This window comes from Thunnus thynnus, chromosome 19 (assembly GCF_963924715.1).
Source record: "Thunnus thynnus chromosome 19, fThuThy2.1, whole genome shotgun sequence".
Classification (NCBI taxonomy): Eukaryota; Metazoa; Chordata; class Actinopteri; order Scombriformes; family Scombridae; genus Thunnus; species Thunnus thynnus.
In genome coordinates, this window is record NC_089535.1 from 3,765,376 (window position 1) to 3,789,024 (window position 23,649).

A 23,649-nucleotide genomic window follows, 5' to 3' on the forward strand; every position below is an offset into this window, starting at 1 on the left:
CCCCTGAAATGCACTTTTCCTCTTCCTCCACACCACTAGTCCTGCAGAGCTACACCACAGTCTCAGACATTAGTCCAGCATCCTGGTCATCACTACAGTTCTGTCATTAGTTTTCTGCCTTTGTGGGCCTTTTTTTTACTGCTGTTCTACATGTCAGAGTAGGAGAAGTACATATGTAAATGATATAACTGATGACATTTCAATTCCACTTCGCTGCTTCAGTTTCAGGGTCCTGGTGCTGTTTCTGTATATGTAACACTTGTGCTTTTCCTACTATGACAAATCAAACTGTCAGCTGTGAAAAAGGCCTATTGCAGACCTTCCAAACCGCTGTGATAATGCTGATTACGTAATAATATAAAGACTTTGGGAGATATGCTCATTCACTTTCTTTCCAAGCATTAGATGAGAAATCTGATACCGTGGTCATGTGGGTCGGAGATATAGCTGGGAGGCGATATTCACATAAAAACTGGGAGCAGGAGAAACAGCTAACATGGCTGTTCAAAGATCAAAACAACAGCCACAAACACCTCAAAGCATGATGATTAATGCATTGTAACCATTTGATTTCAATTTAATGTTTGATCTGTACACAAAGAAAACGTTTTAGAGGGTCATCAGATAAATCTGAGGGGTGGTGAGATGATTAATGGGAGAGGAAAGAAGAAAAAACAAAGTTCTGATACACACATCTGTTTTCAGTTTTCATTCTTTTTCTCTAATCTTTGATTTTTGCTGAAATATTGGATCATTTGAACATTTATTGAAATGAAAGCATGTGAGAAGTTTAGAGGGAAAAATCACTATTTGGTGGAGCTGTTAACAACTCATAGACATGTGAAATGTGACCCCGACTACACACTGCTTTTTGTAAGACGTCAAAAGACAAAAAGGTTGGAAACCACTGGTTTCATCTTTAACAATGTGTTGTGTGTTGGAGAAGAAAGTACAAATTGCCCTCTGAAATGTAGTGGAGTGGAAGTATAAAGTAGCATCACATAGAAATACTCAAGTAAAGTACCTCAATTTGTACTTAAATACAGTACTTGAGTAAATGTACTTAGTTACTTTCCACCAGTGGCCCAAACATCCATTAACATGTGATGATATTTTCAATCAAGACTGTTGCTTGGAGATAAATTTTAACTAATAGAAGCCAAACCACCATACTGAGCTCACCGGCTGCTCATCCTCCGTCTCCAGCTGTGTCGCCGCTGCAGCTGCAGCTGTTGCCGCCTCGCCTCCGCCGCTGCTGCCCGGCGGCTCGGCCAGCTTCTCCAGGCACGCAGACCCGAGAGAGGAGCTCTTATGGTGGGACTGCACCAAATGAGCCACCGTGGGTTTGTTCGGGCTGGCTGAGCTTTGCTTGGAGGTTGACTGCAGCTTCTCCCGGCCGACCGCTTTGCCGCAGAGCTGAGCCTCCTTCGTCTCTACATCCACCCGAGAGGAGAAGATGAGGTCGGGCTGCGAGGAGGAGATCACCCGGTCCATAACGTTTCCCTTCCTCTTCTTCTTGAACATCCACATGCTTCGCTCCTTCTTGTCGTCGGGCTCTCTGGCGCCCAGCTTGGGGCTGAGCAGCGGTTTTGCTTTGGCTTGAAACTGTTTCCACAGAGTGTTTTGTTGGGACGAGCTGCTCTCATTCTCGTCCCCGTCGCCCCGCTCCATCCTCACACAGGCTTCTGATCTGCCGTCAAACTTCCGCAGGCTGTGTGTACTCTGTATCTGCAGCTTTACACAGAGGAAAACAATGAGACACCAGCGGAAAACACTGTGGGCATGTTTTCTGTCTCCACTGCAGGCAGCGAGGGTCGTCCAGCCCCCCTTCTACGGAAATATTTACAAGATCGGGCAGTGCCAGCAGGGCAGGGCCGGCTTCAGCTTTTTGGGAGCCCTAACCAGCCCACCAGCCCCCCACCCCCCTGACTTTAAAGCAGGTCACTCCCAGTCTGAAAAGTGAAGCCAATGCGTAAGTGCCTTAAACCTGCATTCTTTGTAACGGCCAGCAGGGGACGACACCACCATTGGCTGCAAAAAGAAGTCCGACTGTATGAAAGTCTATGAGAAAATGACACTACTTACCTCAGTAAACAGTTTCCTAATGAGTTTATGGTCTCAATCGCTAGTATCAAGTCTTCTTCAATGCATCATGATGTTCATTTTGTAAAATATGGCCCTGTTTAGAGTAAAATAGACAATAAAGAAGCGTATGCTTTAGGGCGTGGCTACAATGTGATTGACAAGTTGCTACCACGGCGACAGCATTGATTACGTAACATAACAATGGCGTATAGGTGTAGCTGCTGCTATTTCACAGTGTGTTTTCAGTTCATTAAAGTCAATTATAACATTTTGGTCTCCTAAAAAAGTCTTGTTCAGCGTTTTAGTGAGTACGTTTTAATGGTTTTAGGCCTGTTTTTTGCTAGTGGAAATTAGTATTAGCATTAGCATTATCACTGTTAACCATAGATTGTAAATTCACCGTGCTAACCAAGCTAACCAAGCTATTATTATTAACCAAGTGCTAACCAAAGCTGGTCACTTCTGGCTCCAAAAATCTAACATGGCGACGGTGAAATCCAAGATGGCGATGGTGAAATCGCTAAACCCGAGGCTTCAAAACTGCAGTCCACAAACCAATGAGTGACATCGTGGTGACTACCTCCATATATTTTACAGTCTGTGGTGCTGCAGCAATGGCGAACTCAAAACCTTTGGTAGTCGTTGTTAGCCAAACTAGCAGGGTCTGAAATGTCAGTTGTCATTTTGGTGTAATGGATTTCCAAGTTATAATGAATCGAATTTTATTTTCAATTATGAATTTGGCTTCCAACGATTGAAAACAAGATAATTGAGATAAAACAATTATTGTGTCGTATTCTGTTTCACAATGACGCTCTCGTTTTGTCTGGGGTCTGTGGCGTGTTTAGTTCAGCTCACTGTGGTCAAGCCAGCCGCCGCTTGGATTTTGATGCGCATCTATCTGTGCTGTTGCTTCATCTGTTGGTTTAAAGGCCTTCTCCCTATCTTCTCATTCCCTGTGAGGAAGAGCAGCGCCGGACGTCTTCCTCATTCATTGCAGCACATTATCACAGTGATGGAGGACCTGCAACTTTCACCTGTAGTTTCCCAACATGAAGATCATGTTTCCTGTCCAGACCCAGACATGCAGATGGAAGGCTGGTTTATAAGATGTGCTTCTTATGTCTTTTTCTACTGACAAATATTAAATATTAAATCCTGAATGTCAGTGGAAACAATAACTAATTTCTATGATACAGCTAAAAACTATTAAGCATCAGTGTTTACGTCTTCCACCAGGGGATAGAAGGTCAGGTTTCTAATGGAAGATACTGCGTTTTCCCTAAAAAATAATTGTCCAGACAAAACCAGTTGAGGAGAACGGGGTAACATGAGCCACTTTTTATATTTGATGATTTTACTGTAAAATAAAAGTGTATTTCTTTCAAATAATAGTAACTATATATACCTCAGGTTGTTGTGTACCCATGGAAATTAAAACAAGTTATTATGGTTTTAGAACAATGACCCATCAAAAAAAGTTAGTCCTATGGCACAACTTACCCCAAGGTAGGGGTAAAATGAGCATGGGGATGGGGTAAATAGTGTTACCATTAATACTGATATAAAAATTACACAAAATCAAACAAATATGAGATAATTTTGAACTTTATTAATGCCATCAATTTAACAAAGGTGGCTCTGTTATGCTGTGGGGGGAATTTTGCTGGCATGGTTTGGGTCCACTTGTCCCCTAAGAGGGAAGGGTCACTGCTAATCAATACAAAGTTGTTCTGAGTGATCACCTTTATCCTATGATCAAACATTTCTATCCTGATGGGAGTTGTTTCTTCCAGGATGACTTTAGTGGAAATTTAAGATGAATTCACAGAGAGCAAGTTGTCTTTCAGAGTTTTATTGCAATATCCAGAATACATATTTGCAAGTCCAGATCTCCCAGTTTGCTAAGCTGAAGAGATATTGAATGAAGTTCAGTGTTGGTACTTGCATATTCATCACCCTTACAGTTATTTTTAATTCATTCACCGTATCTCTATGGAGTTTCTTTCGGTCTCTGCTGAGAATTAAGAGTTGAAGGCCAAAATCCTTATCTGCCTTTCCTCCCTGGACATTCCCTCTATAGTTACAGTGACCGAGTCCCACACCTCACCTTTGATTGTACCTGTTAGGAACATTTTCACACGGGAAGCAGAGATCATAAAGTCTTACGATGAGCTTTTGACTATAAGGCAGTGTAACATAATCTTAAGACAATAACATAAGTGTATATGTTTCCATTTCAATGACAATGCCCCAATTCACAGGGCACGAGGGGTCACGGAATGGTTTGATGAGTATGAAAATGATGTGAATCATATTCTATGGCCTTCACAGTCACCAGATCTCAACCTACATGAACACCTATGGGAGATTTTGAAGCGATGTGTTGGACAGCGTTCTCCACCACCATCATCAAAACACCAAATGAGGGAATATCTTTTGGATGAATGATGTTCATCTCTCTAGAAGAGTTCAGAAACTTGTAGAATCAATGGCAAGGTGTATTGATGCTGTTCTGGTGGTCCAACATCTTACTAAGACACTTTATGTTGGCTTTTCCTTTAATTTGCCACCCGACTGTATGTACAGCATGTTTGTGTGTTGCTTAAACTTAACATCAATCAACAATTAGGTTTTTATTCATCAACATTGTAGCACTTGTAACAGGAATCAAACATAAACAGTGTCTCTAGCCTCTAGAATATCAGAAAATAATTTTTGGGGGTAAATTGAGCCATTGACTCAACTTGCCCCAACATCACTGGCACGTTTTACCCCACAACCTCCATTTACACAAAACTGTTTCACATAGTGGCTCAGATCCAGTTATGCTAAGTTTATGACCTTGTTTAGTAGCTTACACTGACTTAAATTAACATATAATAATGTCCAAAACTTATCTGTTTTAATTAAGATACAAGACTGACTATACTTTCTTAATTTGTGATCACATGATTACTTTTGCTTATGGTTACCTAGATAAAGGAGGTGGCTCTATTTACCCCGTTCTCGCCTACATAGATAACATTTGTATTTCACTTTAGATCTGTGCCACATTAGTCCTTCTACATATGAACATTCTCAGTATGTTAGAAATGATGGAGGGCAAGTTTATAAAAGATGTATCTGATCCATGTTATTTTACCGCTGCAGAGAAAACAGTTAAATTCTAAGTCTAAACCCTGTATTCAAGAAAACATCTGTATTAGAAGTTACTGACTTACGAGTGCTTCAGAATGAATATTTACTCTTTTTAAATATAATTGCTACTACATGTTGTCTCTTCTGCATGACAACGATACACATGCACTACAACACCTAGTGATGCCTTCAAACTGTTATTTACTGCACAGTGAACAACCTGTTCCAGCCTGTCTGGATCACCTAGAGCGAAGCTGTAAATAGACAATTAAGTGAACAAATATAACTGTTAGGTTACTTCACATACTCCTTTATATGCAAATAAGAAAACTGGTTAGTGTCAAGATATATTTGTAGAAAAAATGATTAGAACAAAACAGCTGTACCAATCTTTATGTAATTAATTCTTTTCTTCAATACGATTACTTAACTTTTTTCACATTTTTCTTAACAGTCAAATGCTTAAACTTAACATCATATCAGCTTCTGTAAGAGGACTGCTCTTTTATTATTATTATTATTATTATTATTATTATTATTATTATTATTATACAAGCTAGCTCAGAGCTCTGATTCATTGCTCAGTTAGCTTGAGTGCTAAGCTAGCCAGTCAGAGGAACCTGACCCACCTGTTAACATAGACTGTAAAAAATATGGACGTAGCCACCGTGACGTCACCCGCTCCGGCTGTCGCCATCTTTAGTCTGTCACTGTGTTTAGCTAAATGTCTTAAAGCGTTACAGTTACGGCTGGAAACGACAACAGAAATAAAGAAGTTTGCAGATTTCATGTCTGGAAATCAACGACCAGTTGTCTACCCGGAAGTGACTGTTGTTGTTAGCGCGACGTCACAGTGATTCAGTCTATACAGCCTCAAGTAGCCGCTAGCATGGCAGCAGATTCTCAGTTAAGGGTCTTTGCCCTAAAAGACTAAACAAAGGCTTTAGATTCATTAAGTAATTAAGTCTTATTATGGAAGATTTAAAATGCCTGAATACAAACCAATGAAATACACTACTGTTATTTCTATTTACTTAAAAAACATGATAAATGACAATTATTTAGCTTTTAGTAAACTGAGGAGGTGTTTAGCATTACCGTGTTGTCCAGCAGAGAGCAGCTTAGTCCCACCAATAAACACCAAATCATCTTTAAAAGAGACACGTGCACCATTTGAAAGACGGAATAACACCTTATTCTTTTACAAATGAAAAGTTGAACTCATCTTGCTGCTACAGCCTTACTCGGTCTGGTATGACCATGTAGCTTCTGATGGCTAATGTTGTTAGCAAAGTTTACTGTAGATCAATATTGCTGTGTCACTGTCATTACTGGATCAGTTTGGTGATTTTATGACTCTTCTCTACTTGTGCTGCTGCTCCTTTAATTACCACTTGTGGCTCCAGCGGTCACATTTCAACAAATGGTTCAATAAATAAATGGATCGAAACACTTTAAAGCTGCACTAATCAATATTTTTATATTAACAGTGACTCAAATGACAATGAGTAATGTGAAAGAGGTTCCTATAACAAACCTACAGAGATTTAGTGGAGCAACTAAAGAGCCAGATATTTCCCTCATGAGCTGGTGGAAACCAAAAACAGAGCTAAAAGAGAATGAATATTGGACGTTCTTTATAAAATACTTATAAGGTGATAAAATGTCAATATTGTGTTTTCAGTTTGTTCTGCTGCTCCCAAGTGGCCAAAAATAATAATTAATGCAACTATAAGTTGGTAATTTATTAACAGAATTCATTTTAAATTGTATGGAAGAATACTGCCACTTCCTTCCTTCTTCTTCTTCATCTGTATTTGTCTCCAATAATTGTTCGAAATTAACAAAACCGTCCAGATGTTGGGACAGAGTGGACTTCAGGACAACCTTCCAGTGCTTTTGACAAGTTTGTATTAAAGGATTGTATTGTATGGACTTGTATGTTAGTTAAAATCAATTAATGACAAAAAGTCACTTAGACTATTTTTAAATTAAACATTCAAATTAAGCAGAATTATCCCCAACATCGGTTAAAGGTCTTTGTACATGTTTGTTTTGAGACCAGAGTTGAATGAAAAGACTTCAGAAAACACTTTAAGAGGAAAAGGAAAGTTTTATTTTTTACCTTTGTTTCAAAAAGTGCCATATAAACAAAAAATATTATTATTATTATTATTATTACTATTATTATCATCGTCATCATCATCATCATCAAGCACAAACTGTTCAGATATTACTTGAGTCATGGCAGTGTGTGGGGCTGGACAGTGATAAATATCTGCACCAGGATATGGATACAGTGACTGAAATCAATACAATATCATCTATAATAGCGATGGGATAGTCAGAAATACAGATTGTAATACAGTATATATTATGCACACAAACTTTAATACATGTGCTCTGAAATTTGGTGTTCTGTATGTCTGTATTTAGGATAACTGTCCATCAGATTGTATTCATTTTCACAGTTATGATTGTACACTGCAATACATTGTTTCAGCAAATACATGGTTAAAGGTTTCATATAATGTAATACAGTAAAGCCGTAGTATACAGCACCACGGCTTTACTGATGGCCATGCTAAATAGAAACCATAAAAATCTACTCACCCATATATCAGTGCTGAGATTGAAAAGAGTGTGCCAGTGTTGTTTTTCTTGTGGTGCTGATTCTGAGTGGTTGGTTTATAGCTGTGGGTCGTATCAGCAGTCATGTTGCGGGGTTTTGGTCCTAAATTTATGACACTGTCCAAATTTGAACACAATCTCTTTGGTCACTGAAGCTCTAAATCAGCTGTTAGTGTGTGTGTCTTGACTGGCACAACAACAAATTTCATCATGTTTCTCTCACAATTACCAACTTTCATCAGGAACAACCCAAAATCACTCAGCGTATAAGTACAGCTTATCACTACAGTTCCATTATATATACTACTCTTTAAATTAAAGGGGTTATAATCGATATTTTTATAATAGTAATGTCTGAGCTGTCAGTGTGTAATGTGTTGGTTGTGGCTCGTACTGATGAAACTACAGAGAATTATCAGTGACTCTGCAGCTCCTCTCGGCTTTACGGAGCTTTATAGTGAGTTTCAGCTCGTTGTTTATCTGTCCGGCTGCAACTTTACTGTTCGCTCTCAGCGTCTCATAGCGTCGTTTTCAGAGAAAAAGCTGTAAAAAACCGCTGTACACTACCTGCTCAGCACCAAACGGCAAACAGACACAGTTAGCTGTAGACTAGCTGGTGAACATAGTGGAGCATTTAGCTGCTAAAGAGCCAGATATTTCCCTCAGGAGTTGGTAGAGAGCAAAAACAGAGCTAAAAGAGAGTGAATATTGGACTTACATTCACCAGGTGGACAGAAACACGACTCCACATGAATGATAATGTTGCTCCGTAACTGCTGGATGTGGAAATAAGCAACTGTTTGCTAACAAGTTCAACATATCAACTTGTGTTCAAAACTTGACACCAAGTGGACTAAAAGTCAGTTATCACAGGTTTAAATAAATACATTTTTTAAAATGACATTTTGACACAATGTCTATTGGAATACAGCTAACGTCAATGGTCAAACTTTGTCCAAAGCTACGGTTGCTATTGCTATTAGCCACAGTTGCTATGGCTACACAGTGACATATCAAGTCAATAATAATTCTCACATGGTGGCGTGAAGTGGTTTAGGACAGTAGAACAGGAGCAACATACTGTTTATATGTGCCATAAGTCATTATAAGGAAAGCCAACAATGATTTACTGCACCACTCAGAATCACTAGAACAAGAATGATGAACCACCAACCACCTTTCAACCTCAGCGTCACTCTACACGTAGGTGCCCACGCAATCAGTGCATTAACTACTAAGGGACTGTGTGAAAATTATTAGGGAATAAGGGAGGGTTATGTTATGTTTTGTTTTGTTTTTGCTGAGGGAAACGTAGCCTAATTATTCTACATCTTAACAGAAAGCAGAACTACAGTAAAGAAAAAAATGTGTCCAAAAAAGTAAACATGTTATACAAAATGACAGTGACATCTCTTCTGAAAGTTAAAGGACACATCTGGTCAACAAAATATATATCAGGGATCCTTTATAACAAACAGCAATAGAATATCTGTTTGACTTTGTGTGTGTCTTCAATGTTTTTATTGGGGTTTTTTTTAAATTGTTTTGTTTTTAATGGTGAGACAAAAATATATTTCCTGCCGTAGTGGGACAATAAAGTTTTATTCAATTCTATCCTAAATAAAGAATTTAAAGTTTAAACTACAATTTTAAATTCATTGTGCACGTTTAGTTTTTTTAATGGCAAAATTGTACCAACACAATAGTGTTATATTACTTATATTATTATTGATTTATATTTAATAATTATATATGTTTAATAATTTTGATTTATATTACTATTATATTAAGATATTACAGAGAGGGTGTTATAGTTTTTCTCTTGGTGGGTGGGTTAAAATTTTCTAATGATGCTGGGGAGGGCCTTGCTTTTTAAAAAAGTTAAAAATAATGTCCAGCCCCCCCCCACCCTAATAATTTGTGTACAGTCTCTAAATGAATCAGGGTTTATGGTGCATTAGTCTTTAGTATTTTGACTTGGAAATCTTCGGAGATCTAAAGGTGACAAAGTGCAATCTACTCTCTATTGCCTAACTAGACTCACTTGGCTAATGACTGCATTAAAAAAAGTTTAATGAAAGTTTTAATAATGCTAAAAAAAAACCCATTTAAACTAATAAAATACGTCTCCCAGCATGCTGTCATTCATCCATGCATTTAATGTGTCACATCTGAACTGTTCTGATCTCATCCCATGTAGAGATGTCGTTAGTGAAGCTTTAAATCTGTGTTATGTGATTGATTTTCTTGTGTGTCCCCCCCCCAAAATGAAAGGTATAAAGGTCAGAGGTCACAGATCCTGCTCATGCATCTGCTGCTGCATCTTCTGGAGCATCTGCTGCATCCTCCTCAGCTGCAGACGAGAAGACAAAGAGAAAATGGAACAAGAGGAAGGATGAGAGACAGTTACATAATAACACATACGGGTCATCAATCCACATCCAGCATCTTGGTTACGTAATAGCTGCTGCAATGAATTATTCACTACTTGAGGTTTATTTGGGAGTCTTGTTTCTTCACTCACTTCCTCATCCTTCATTTTGATGAGTTTCTCCGTCTCCACGTCGGGTGTGGCCAGTGGCAGGATCGGGATGGGGCTCTCCACCCGCTTATCCGCGTTCATCTTACTGAAACAGAACAAACAAGAAGGATGAACACAGCGAGACACTTGAGTTTCACTGCAGAATGGAAATCAACCTGCAGGGACAGGTAACGGTGCTAAACAGAAACTCCTTTAAAGTGATTATAGCATTTTTTTAAATTATTCTGACGGCATTTGTAGAGAAAAAAAACAAGACAATCCAGGCAATTATTGCAGATTATATGTTGAATATAAGTATTCATGTGTCTTTTCTGATACTAACACTGGAGGGCACCCAAGTCAGATATTTTCTACACATAGTGGCAAAACAACAGGCCTCATGCAGATTTGTTCTGAGGAGGCACATATGAGGTTTTAAGAAAATTTGTGGCGTTCATCAGTTTTCTCTTGAGGAAATTACGAGTTCAGAGCTGTTGTACGAGTCATGAGTCTGACTTTCTTCACAAGGGGAGAAACACTTGATTTAGAATCATAACGTCTTAATCTGAATGAATTTGGAGTTTAAATATGATACCGAAATCAACTAAATTAAAATATTTAACTAAAAAAAAAACATGGCTGCCAGTTTACTGAGAGGGTTTTTAGATTTTAGTTGTTAACAGCCCACTTGACCACCTCTAATCAGGAGCACTTTGCTTCAGAAAGACATTTTTTTAGTGTCTAACTAACTAACATGTCAAAGCTCTCTATTTCTGTCACAGTGCAGCTGCTGCTCTGATGGATTCATATTTTTCTGATAGTTTCAGCTCCTTTAATACGACTACTGACACTGATAAATGTGTCTGCTGGTTTCTGACAGCAGCAAAGGTTTAGCTCGCCCACAAACAGAGTGGAACAGGTCGCCTTATGTGGACATTTTAACCCTTTCATGCATGAATTATGATAACCTTAGTCAGGATTTTTTTATACCCCTTTAGACATGAAAAAAAAAATTTGAACTTCCATTTTTTTAAACATGGGATGACACACTAGAGTCCACTGTGGTGGCTGATGTGCAACTACACCATCAAAACCCCATGCATATCTAAGAAAACGGCTTTTGAATAGCTGTCCACTGTAGTCACTATGCACAAAAGGGTTAAGGGCATCAAGGATGCTATCGATGAAATCTCAGGAACGTTCAGCTACTCATGAACAGGCTGAAACCAGAGATTTACTACAAGTTTGTGCAGTTAAGAGAGTTTGTTAAATCTGACTTGTAACACTCGTACAAGTAAAACTGAGAGAAAAATGTTCTGAGATGAGGTCCAATGTTTTGCCTGTTGTTGTTTGTGTCCGTTGGTTTGAATATCAGAAAAACTGGCCTTTCAACGCAAAGTCTGCTGGTGTCTCCACAGACAGAAAGTATTTAAATCCCTGCTTATAAATGCTTCTCAGTTGAACTGTAACGAACAATCAACAACAAAGTAAAGGCAGCAAAATGTCCACTGTGATGTTTTACATTACGTTAAGTTAAACGGGCACTTCCTGATTTGATTTCCTTCTCTAAAATCTCTCCGAACATCGACCTCTCACCGTCCAGCCGTTAAAATCCGGATGAGAGAAAAGAGAAGCCGATAAAAACTTTGGATCTGCTTTTTTACTACTGTGGGCAGTAAAGCAGTAAAGTTTATGAGCAGCAGCAGGTGATTTGTGGCCTTTTTTATGTTGGTGTCGTGTCTCAAGTTACAAAGCAGCTGCACTTATCCTTGGTAAAGTTATATAAATGCAGTAAGTAGCATTCACATAGTGTCAGGGCTTTTTGTTTTACTTCATTGTGCCCCTGGGTAGCTGTTTTTATTTATTCATTATTTAAATGAAATGTATTGTATTATTTATTAGTGTTATTCATCAGGTAATTTAATTAGACTTCATTCTCGGCTCACAATAGTACAGACTGGTGCAGGAGCTGCATCTAATTAGTTATTTCAGGAGTTAAATAAGAAGCTGTTAATGTTATTTACTTATAATAAATATACGACAGGTGTCAGATGTGATTGGTTACTGTTCCATTATTTTCCATCTCCTCTAAGTCACAGTTTTCATCCTTTCAAATCAAACTCTCCATAATCAACAGCCGTCTGGTCTGAACTTGAGATTGATTCTTCTCTGTCTAATGTCCAAACTGAACTTCCTGTTTCCAAAGGAAATGCATCACATCAGTCAAGTTTTTCCATCTCTGTTTTCGTACTGAAATGAATGGAAACCACCGACTGACAGGAAGGTGTGCGATCCATCTAAATATTATGCATTGTAAAATGGTTGGCAACAACAAGTATGTTTCCATCCACTTGTTTTTATTCGCATTTTCAATTTGTGCATAAAAAAAAAAAAACCCTGAGAGGAGACGCCAAAAATTCAAAAAACGTCTAAGTATTGCCAAAAAGTTTTGAGGTGTTAAAGTAGTTGTTTGGATAAAACGCAAATGTAAACAGAGTGAGTGAATAAATGATGACGGACATGAATCATGTGACTTAATCGTGACTGAAGAGCTGAAAGAAGCAGCAGATCCTCTTCTTCTGCAACGGTTTAATGGCACCGACTGGAGGGTTAGCACCACCAACTGCTTAACTCAGATATGGGATGTCATCCTGGTATGGCAACCTCACGGCAAAACTAAACTTGCCCGTCTGGTACACATGGCCATGAAGGTTAATTGGAAAAAGTGACTATCAGACCCTGCAGTCCATTTACCAACAAACTGTTTTTAGGCAAGCTCTCACATCCTTTCATTCAGAGTATGACCTCCTCCCCTTGGGCAGACGATACAGAGTCCCTCACTGCAAACTCAACCGTTTTAAGAATTCATTTGTTCCAACCTCCATTACATTTCTTAACAATGCTGCTTGAGGCCAAAACTTGTGCAATAATTTTTAAATAATTTTTACAGTGCAGCATGAATTTTTTATGATATTTCTTATGATATTTTTTATGTTACGGGTTATGTGCAATATTGTGAGGATTGTTGGTGTCGGTATGGCTGAGGTTGTATTGTTTGTGTCATTGTGGCCGTCAAGGCATTCATGGTGCAGCTACAGAGTCCAAGACAAATTTCCCTGAGGGGGACAATAAAGTTTATCGTATCGTATTGTAACTGCTAATATTCACACAACAGCATTAAAATTAGCATTACAGTACATCTGGATGAAAGCTTGACTAACGTAAAGTACATGTGTTTTGGAGGGTACGGGCTAAAATGTGCAAAATCACACCTAAGCTGTGTCTCAAATCACATTCTTCTGTTAGTACACTTTCATGTAGTACACTGTGTACACTATATATTACTGGTGTAGTGCGCGAATTTTGACAGGGTAGTGTCGTCTCAAATCAAACACAGCCGCTGTGCACTTACCGGAAATGACGATCAAAAATTAGCATTAGCTAGCGTTAGCATTCGCGTTATCGTTTGCGCTACCAAATCATTACAGACTGCTAAATTAACCCAAAAAACATACTGATGGCTTATATCCGACAACAGTATAGTGGTGCTTAGTGCTAAAAAACACATGTATAACTTAAATTTGTATAACGTGGCGATGTTCACCGTAGTTACAACGTACCCGGCTACCATTTCCAGTTTGAAAAGTGGTCCCTCCCCTTCCGCTATGTAGCCAAGATGGCGACCATTGAGGGCGAGAAGCGTCCATAGTTCCACACTCAACTTTTTGACCGTTTTGAGTGCACCATCCGGGTTCTCACAGTGCACTGCATTTTTCCATACTTCTCAGTGTGAACGCACTTGTGCACTCAAAATGTTAAGTGTAAGTACAGAAGTATGTGATTTGAGACACAGCACAGCACAGCAGAGATGATATCAGACACTTAACAAAAGGTCAATATGAGCCCAAAATAACGACAAAACAACATATAGTCGCACACTTTCCTTTTCACACACACACACCTGGTCATGGTCTGGATGCACTGAGCTCTGTAGTTCTCATAGTGACAGTCGCTGGTGATGTCCTTCAGGTCGTGCATGTGGGTTCTTATCAGCATGGTCCTCAGCTTCACAAAGTCGCAGTGGGACGGGTTCTCCACTGCACACAGGAAAAAGGACTAACATCAGGGCTGTATTGTCATGGTAACTGAAGATTGCAGAGAGTTCGGATAGACAGATACAGAGTTTAGAGTTTAGAGTTTCTTACCCTCCACAATCCCCCAGGGGTAGAGCCTCCCTCTCACTCTCTGACCTCGGGCTTCTACCACAGTGTTGCTGCCGATCACCGCAAACGGAGAGCTCTCCTACATCACAAGACGCCAGAGATACAGGAAGTATTCAGATCATTTAAAGAGGATGAATCATGCACATTTTCAGGTCTATATTTATATTCTGGGGTTCTACTGGAAAAAATCTCTATAAACAGATATGTGCATATGAATGCATCACGTTTGAGCGGGCTTTGGTTGCATGCAGGTAAAAGTTGCATGCAATCTCGGAACCCATCAGCTATCGTGTGATGATGGTTTAGCTTTTTATGAGCTTTTTTTTTTTTTTTTTTTAAATGTATCCGCATTCATAGGCACATATCTGTTTATAGAGATTAGCCGAAATGTCATCTGGACTGTCTCAAGTTGCTGATCAGACTGTAAACAACGCAGCGCACGGAAGAGGAAGTCTTGGCCCAGATATCTATTATCTGGATATCCGCTGGCTACACCGTAAGCCCTGAAATATTGGTCTTTGCTCCCTGAGGCTAAATTGTCATCAGACTGATAGCCGAGGGGCTCCGAGGTTGCTGCTGGAATATCTTTGCATGATTTACAGTTAAAAACTTATTTATCTTGTACTGGTCCTTCATGCAGCCCCTCAGTTCAGCCTCTGTCTGAAACAGGCCGTTTTAGCTCCTGTCCTGTTTAATATCCGACATCATAACATGTAAACAAACATGTGTCAAACATGTATGTTTATGTGCTTTTACTAAATAGTTTGACATTTAATTGCTGTCCTGACGAGAGTGAGATGAGAAGATTGATACCACTCTCATGTCTGTACGCTAAATATGGAGCTAGCACCCAGAGGTGATCACGTTAGCTTAGCATAGACTGAAAGCAGCAGGAAACAGCTAGCCTCGATCTGTCCAAAGCTGTAAAGTAAGTCTAACAACACACGTAAAGCTCACTAATAAATAGAGTTACCTAAAAATACCTAAAGAAAGGAAAAAGTTAGCTTGTACAAATTAATACAATATGTTAATGAGATTTAGAGGTTCTGGTAATTTCTTTAATGAGGCAGAGGTTAATTTAACGTCTTTACATAGAACTGGACACGACTGCTCATGTCCTGAGTATTGTGGAAATGGGAATTGGGGGGTTTTAACGTCCTGATGAGGAATTTACATTCTACAATTACACACAAATTACACAAGGTGAGTTTTGGTGGGTAAAAATCTATAAATTGTATTGTTTTTAGATTACAACTGTAAAGTTAAATTTAGATATAATATAAGGGATTTAGTGAGTATATAAGTATTTAACAGCATTTAGGGAGACAAAATTTACAGAAAACATAACTAAACATTTACATAAATTACTTATTAATAATGATTTAAATCACAAAATATCAAATTTTGTCCAAGATGACGTCAAACTACTCAGATGTCTTGTTTTGTCCACAACCAAAAGATATTTTGTTTACTGTCATAGAGGACTAAAGAAACCAGAAAATATTTGTATTTGATCTTTTTTTCTTAAAAATATGACTCAAATGATTAATCAACTATGAAAATATTTTGTTTTTTCCTGTTAATGGACTAATCGCTTGCAGCTCTAATCTTAATCTGCAAAGTAACTACTAACTATAGCTGTCAGATAAATGCAGTGGAGTAGAAATATAAAGCAGCAGAAAATTATAACACACAAGAACAGTACAAGTACCTTTTAACATAAGACTCATAATAATAACAGACTGCATGAATCAGACTTACCTTCAGCTCTTTATCTTGCTGCTTGAAGTCCTCGTCCTCATCAGAGTCGCAGTCAAGGAACTGGTAGATCTTTATCCCGTACTTATCTATCTCTTCTCTCAGCTGCGAAGACAACACACACACACACGCATACAAGAGAGATGTTATAGATAACAGTAGAAACACACACTCACACCCTCCCACTGAGTGCTAAAATTTGGCAGGAAGTCACTGCCCCATATGAAAGCTTTAAAACGTACATGTCTGAGTCATCCACCAGTGAACTGAAATGAACCCAAATCTGATGCAATATTCAGTTTTACCGCCATACTCTTTCACTCAACTGCAACCACTGTTTAATCTTCATTTTACTAATTAACCCAGAATGTCAGTATATATTTTTTTCCAGTATATTTGTTAGTTTAAGCTCAGTTTATGTCTTGAACTGATCATTTTTCCTTTTTTTAAACACTCTCTATTTATTTTCATATACAGGGTTTGGTATAAAAAGCAAAATCAGTCAATCATTTATTATTGCCACCAGAGGGGAAATCTGGTCTGTTTTCATGTCTACTGAAAATGTTTCTGAAGCAGAGCGTCTGATAAAGAGATAAAGGTCATTGCATAAATTCAGTTTATATTTTGTACATGAAACTGTCAAAATAATCTACAAAAAATCATAAAAATGTCCCATAATTTGAGTATAGCAGTCAAAATCGGTAGTTATGGATTATTTATGAGATCAGCATGTCAGATATTTAAGGTCTTACTCGCTCTTTGAGTTTCTTTATCTCACTGGGTGTGAGGCAGTCAGCTTTAGCGATAAGAGGAACCACATTGACCTTATCCTGAAGCGCCTTCATGAACTCGATATCAACCGGACGAAGCCTACAGGAGGACATGAACTTTACTGAGTATTTTAATACATGCATGTACATAAATACCACGTGTGTATACGGCAGTGTGTTTATTACCCATGTCCGAACGGAGGTATGAAGTAGAGGCAGCAGTGCACTCTGTTGTCCTGGATGTTCTTCCTGTTGAGTCCGCTCTCGTCTCTGAAGTACTGCTCAAACTGGAGATCAATGTAGTCTGTGACTGGCCTCCAGCTACAAAACACAAACATATATTTTTATGTGCTTTTACTATAATCCTGCCTAACTTTTAAAGTAATAGTTTGACATTTAATTGCTGTCCTGATGAGTGAGTGAGATGAGAAGATTGATACCACTCTCATGTCTGTACGCTAAATATGGAGCTAGCACCCAGAGGTGATCACGTTAGCTTAGCATAGACTGAAAGCAGCAGGAAACAGCTAGCCTCGATCTGTCCAAAGCTGTAAAGTAAGTCTAACAACACACGTAAAACTCACTAATAAATAGAGTTACCTAAAAATACCTGAAGAAAGGAAAAAGTTAGCTACAGGATATAACCCCTGTAAAATCACAATTTGTTTTTACATTTCTGTTTATGTACAAATTAAACAAACAAGATACAACATGTTAATTAATGAGATTTAGAGGTTCTGGTAGATGTATCTCTGAGGCTTGGACAGAGGACAGAGCTACAGTCTTTATGCTAAGCTAGGTTAACCACCAGCTAGCACCAGCTTCATTGTTAAGATAGCCTCAACACCTCAACACTGCTCACTCTTAAGCCGCAAAATTTCAAAATTTCAAATAATTTAAAAAGACAGAGAAGATAGAATTGAGTAATTTTACAGAACAAGAGGCCCCACCGTCACTCTGATCCACCCAAAAGCTGATTTTTCTTGTTTGCCACAATACCAGAACTTTAAAGATGTATATGTTCAGTAGGGTAGGAGTAGTGAAGTCAGAAAATACTGAGAGGCGCACTAACACATTGTCGATTTTGGTCTTTTCATGGGATTTGTTGACAATGAGAAAAATATAGAAAAACACCAGCCTAAACCTTTAAGAATTATAGTTACTAATACTGTAGTCAAAGAAGCTTGCCATTATGTGCCGTTAAGAACATGGTGGGCTGGTGTTGAGCTGCAAAGAAACAGTTTCTTTTATTTATATGTGGATGAAAATACAGAAAGTGAGACAGAGCTGAAAAGGCAGGGTGAGATAAGTGTATGTAGGAGGAGTTACGAAGAGCTCCCTCAATGTAATATTATTTACCATGAAAGCTTCCAAAGCTGCTTTTATTGACACAGTCACAAAGTGAAGACTTACCACTCTGTGTTGTTGACAGCATCTCCGAAACCCGGGGTGTCCACAATAGTGAGTTTCAGCTTCACCCCCTTCTCCTCGATGTCCACCGTGTGCTTTGTGATCTCCACCGTCTGACTGATACGCTCTTCATGGCAGAGACAACAAACATGTAATTAAGTCAGTTCTTTGAAATCTGAGCTGCGATCAGAGATATAAGAAGGCAGGTACGGTGACGTCTGATTGACAGATGACTCACCCTCGGCATTCAGCAGTTTTCTGTCTTTATGCAGATCAGTGAGGAACAAGCTGTTTACCAGGGTGGATTTACCCAGACCAGACTCACCTGAAACACAAAGGAACAGATAGTTTTCAATATTGTCTGGATGCTTTTGGTAGGTATTCTCACAAGCTCAAAGTCAGGTGACCACAAACATGTCCACAAACTTGTGGGTGCGCTTGAGGTCTACTTTGCTGCTACCATTGTTTGCTAGCTAGTATCTCTAGCTGGCCAATTCTCCTTAATACATCCATGTCTAGAAACTCTGATATGACAGACCCATTGGTAAGCTCAGAGTAACGAGCTGATACAAGAAGGCAAAGAGAAAAAGAAGAAAAACAAACATTAAATCTAGATTATATTTGCACCATATTAACTAGGAGAGAGATAACAGAGGATAAATTGTAAGACAGACACCAAACTGGCTTTATGTCTGCATGGTTGGTAGGTTTTCGTGAAATTAAAATAACGTAATTGACCATTTTTCGAACCCATCCCAAGTAGTGATTGTCCGACGATAGCTTAGCAACCGTAAGTAGACACGACAACGTTGAAGGAACGTAAATGGAGCTAGTCACAGAGACTCTGTATACAACGAGTTTGAAGTGTGGCGTCTTTTTCTAACCTTTCGAAACCCAAAAAGAGCAAAAATGTAAGGAATGGGTTGAACAGTAGTGTGTTTGTGCGCTCAAACGTTAGCCATTAATGTTAGCATGCCTCGCTAACTAGCTTACTGCTAACAGTTTATGCTAAAGGATAAAGTTAGCATCTCTGTCCTGCTGCTTATTGGATTTGGGGAATTTTACACTCCAACAACTCTTCTTCTTACCCTCAAAACCTTTTCTCTTGTTTAAAAACACAATAAATCTTAAATCTAACCTCTATGTTAATTGTCCAAGCATGTTCTGCTATAGTAAGCATCCAAACAGGGTTATTTAGAATAGAATAACATTTTAATTTCATGTGTATGTACAAAATTGTACTGCAATACAAGAACAATATTCTGTGTCTTCTACATGGATCATTAGCTAACTTTTTTGCCTGGGAGGTTAGCTTTAGCCTCAGTCTTTCAGCATGATACCAGGTAGGGTCAAAATCATGTGCATAAGATGCTTTACAGTGTTTTTCTTTTAAACCAAATCAGGTAACAAGTTTTTAATTCATGGGGTTAGCATTAATTAGCTAGCTAGCAACAGCTGATAAAATCGGCTAACAACATTTTAGTCGACAAAATCAGCACTTGTGGCCAGAAATTAAGTTGCTTTCCTCTACATCTGTGTGAAATAAGAGACCCATTGTTTCAACAATGTCCGCTAATTTTGATGGCAAATCTGCCACCATTATCTAAATTAACTAAAACTTTACACTGTTTACTTTTTCATGTTGTTGAGTAAAAACTAACTTGTCCAGTTTAAACACCTCACAGACCCAGTGCTGCTCCACCAACACCCAGACACACCCAGGACTGTTGGAAATCTAATTTCAACAGCCAGACTGAGACACACTTTCAGAAATTTAATTTGACTCAAATATCACATTGATGTTTTTTTGTTTTCCGGACGTAACAAAAACATGATATCCCACAAATGAGACTCTGGACACAAGTCTGAACATAAACCTTTGATTCTTCCACTGAACGATGTGTGTGCTCATTTAGATGATAAGAAATGAGGTCATGAAATCAATCAAGCTCCCATCATAATAGGTACTTAATGGAGTCAAAATTGTTTAAAACACACTTGTGCACAGGAGAATAGTTTTGTCTCTGAGGATGTTTAATGGATTTAAAGTGTAATTAAACATTTTTGGGGGGAGCTTTTGTGACTTATTCAGCATTCAGATTTTAACAGAGTCGGACATTTTCACAGGAAACATGAAATTTGTGAAAACTGAAATAGTGAGAAGGTGTGATGGTGAGTAAGCTGCCTCACAACAAGCAGGTTTGAGTTTTTATGTGTGAAGATGGAACATAAACTTATTATTACAAGAGTTTATTTTCTTTTTGAATGCTGCAGGGGATTTGCATTACAAGAATAAAGCTTCTCCTTTAATTTCCACGTGGATCAGCTGGTGAGGATGAATGTATGTATAGTTGAACCTTTTACATGGTTCTTATTGTAAAAGAGTCAGCTAGAAACATTCAAAAATTTTCAACCAACTCACATTTTAGCGATATCATCACCTTACGCTAGTAATAAAATCTACTAGCTGCAGTCGACATTTTACAGACAAAATCCACAGTCATCAGCTAGAAATGAGAAGCTGCTTTTGTCTACTTCTGTGTGATTTAAACCTATTTATTTCCACAAATTACTAATTATTTTGATGGTAAATCTCCTACTATTAACATTGTAAAATGCATATGAGCTGATGCTTGAACGGAAAGCTTCACAGACATAGCAACAGTAATTAAGGGGGGTTTACGCAGAGGGTCAATTATGCACTCAAGTATGGAGGCAAAAAAGTGACACAGGAAATAAACAAATAAATAAATAAATGACTGTGATTATTTAAAAATAAATATAACAATTTAAATTTTGCCAAAACAAATAAATAAATAAATCTAAAATTTGCCCCTAAATGAATCAACATTTTGCCAAGAAATAAAAACAAATAAATGAATCAAAATTTTGCCAAAAAAAAGGAAAAAATAAGTAAATACCAGTAAGCATGCAATAAATAAATAATAATAATATTATATAAAAAATGAATACAACAATCTAAATTTTGCCAAAACAAATAAATAAATCTAAAATTTCCCCCCAAAAGAAAAAATAAATGAATCAAAATTTTGCCAAAAAATAAAAACAAATAAATGAACCAAAATTTCGCCAAAAAATAAATAAATAAGCATGCAATAAATAAATAATAATAATATGTGTTTCTGTATTTCTACATTTATTTATATATCCATTTATTTCCACTTTTTAATTTCATTTATTTATGTAAGTATTAATTCTACAGAACAGATTTATACATTTTATAATAAATGTATATAATAATTTGTATAATAAATGTGGAAATAAATTAATATGAAAATTTAAAAAATAATTAATGCATTTATTAATTTAGTTAATTTCTTTAGTCTTTTTGTGTAAATTAAAATGTGTTTATTTACTTTTAATAAATCACAATAATGTATTTATTTAGTTATTTATTCATTTTCAGTGTCACATTTGGGCCCCCATACACAAGCTCATGCACACATTTGACACACATTCCAGTTCATTAAAAACCCAGAGGAGGTGACAGCATTTCAGCAGACGACCACGTCTCACCTGCCACCATGAGAGTGAAGTCAAATCCTTTTTTCACCGACTTCCTGTGCACCTGGTTGGGCAGCGTCGCAAAACCAACGTACTCTTTCTCCTGGAAAAACAATCACACAGACAAATAAAAGAATTTAAAAAAGAAATACAGAGTGAGTTGTGAGTGCTCAGCAACAGTCAGAGTTGGGTCAGATCTTCCGTCTGTGCTCCTTCGTGGTACAGTAGCTGTGTTAGTAGGACATTCCCATGATTCCTTTTCATGTTTTATTGAAACGGTGGAAAGAAGGAGGCGGTGGGGAGACTGAGAGCACGGCCTGAGGTTCCCTGAGTATTCATAATCCAGTATGGCAGGCAGCCATGGACACAAGAGGAGGGGGTGGGGGGAGCGTGTGCAGTGACCGTGACAATGCAGAAGCATAAATGTGAGGCTGAAAACATGTCCAGAGAAGGAAAGAAGAAGAAGAAGAAAAGCTGTAATAAAAAGAGCAGAATAGAACAAAATGGAGGCAGAAGCAGAGGCTGCAACTAACCGTTATTTTCATTATTGATTAATCTGCTGAATATTAATCTATTAGTCGTATTGTCAATAAAATGTCTGAAAAATGCTCCTTTATAATGTCCCACAGCCCAAGTTGACATCTTCAAATATCTCGTTTTGTCAGTTTAGAGCTGCAATGATGAGTCTTTTAATCAATCAAACTATTTGGATAATCGATTAATCATTTTTAGCCATTTTTAAAATTCTTTGGTTCTGGTTTCTTAAAGATGAATATTTTCCTTTTTTTTTTAGTCCTCTATGACAGTAAACTGAATATCTTTGTGTTGTGGACAAAACAAGACATTTGAGGACGTCATCTTGGACTTTGGGAAACACTGATGGAGATTTTTCTCCATTTTATGGACCAAACAACTAATCAATCAATTGAGAAAATAATTGTTAGTTGCAGCTCAGTTTACCATCATAGAAGACAAAGAAAAACATGAATCCTCACATCTGAAAGGTTGGAACCAGCAAATATTTAGTATTTTTGCTTTAAAAATGACTAAAGAGATTATTTGATTTTGAGCTGAAACGATTAAATTACAAGTTTATCAAAAGAAAAATTATTGGCAGCGATTTTAATAATTGATTAATTGTGTCAGTGACTTCTTTCAAGCAAAAAAAACCCCAAAAATCCTCCTTCTAGCTTCTAGCTTGACAAAAATGAGGATTTTCTCCTTTTCTGTGTTTTATATCTTTGATAAACTGAATATTTTGGAGTTTATGAAGACGTTATCTTTGGTCTCTAGGAAATTAATGGACAGTTATTCATTAGTTTTTGACATTTTATAGATTAAAAGATTAAAATGAAATGAAAGAATAATCATCAGCTGCAACCATAATTTGATTATAAAACCAGTTGCAGATTCATTTCCTGCTCATTAATGAATGGGCTGATGGTTGCAGCTCCAGTACAGACTGGTTTAATAAAAGTACATCTCCTCCCATCATGCATTAGACTCTTCTGAACATTTCCACTTGAGGACACAGCAGGCAGCGTTAGCTCCACTACTTAGACAGCCGTGTATGTAAAGAGGAGGC

General features: G+C 37.8%; 2 protein-coding genes across 5 annotated transcripts in view; both read right to left on the reverse strand.

Annotated features, from left to right (window-relative positions):
• Positions 1 to 1,994, reverse strand: part of mctp1b (multiple C2 domains, transmembrane 1b) — a 41,310-nt gene extending 39,316 nt beyond the window's left edge. For 3 of the 4 annotated variants that reach the window (XM_067573913.1, XM_067573912.1, XM_067573911.1), the window contains exon 1: positions 1,183 to 1,994. In XM_067573913.1, the coding sequence (XP_067430014.1) occupies positions 1,183 to 1,671 (489 nt within the window). In that variant the 5' untranslated portion in view covers positions 1,672 to 1,994. The remainder of the gene's footprint in view (positions 1 to 1,182) is intronic. The other variant, XM_067573914.1, reaches the window with a different exon arrangement.
• Positions 1,995 to 7,319: 5,325 nt separating this feature from the next.
• septin5b (septin 5b) lies at positions 7,320 to 22,706 on the reverse strand. Its single transcript, XM_067574389.1, has 10 exons — positions 22,077 to 22,706; positions 18,778 to 18,864; positions 18,543 to 18,666; positions 17,316 to 17,450; positions 17,112 to 17,229; positions 16,363 to 16,464; positions 14,584 to 14,680; positions 14,340 to 14,475; positions 10,382 to 10,484; positions 7,320 to 10,210 (listed from the first exon to the last, which is right to left on the reverse strand). The coding sequence occupies exons 1-10, from the start codon at positions 22,084 to 22,086 to the stop codon at positions 10,148 to 10,150; spliced, it is 975 nt and encodes a 324-aa protein (XP_067430490.1). The 5' UTR covers positions 22,087 to 22,706; the 3' UTR covers positions 7,320 to 10,147.
• Positions 22,707 to 23,649: the final 943 nt, after the last annotated feature.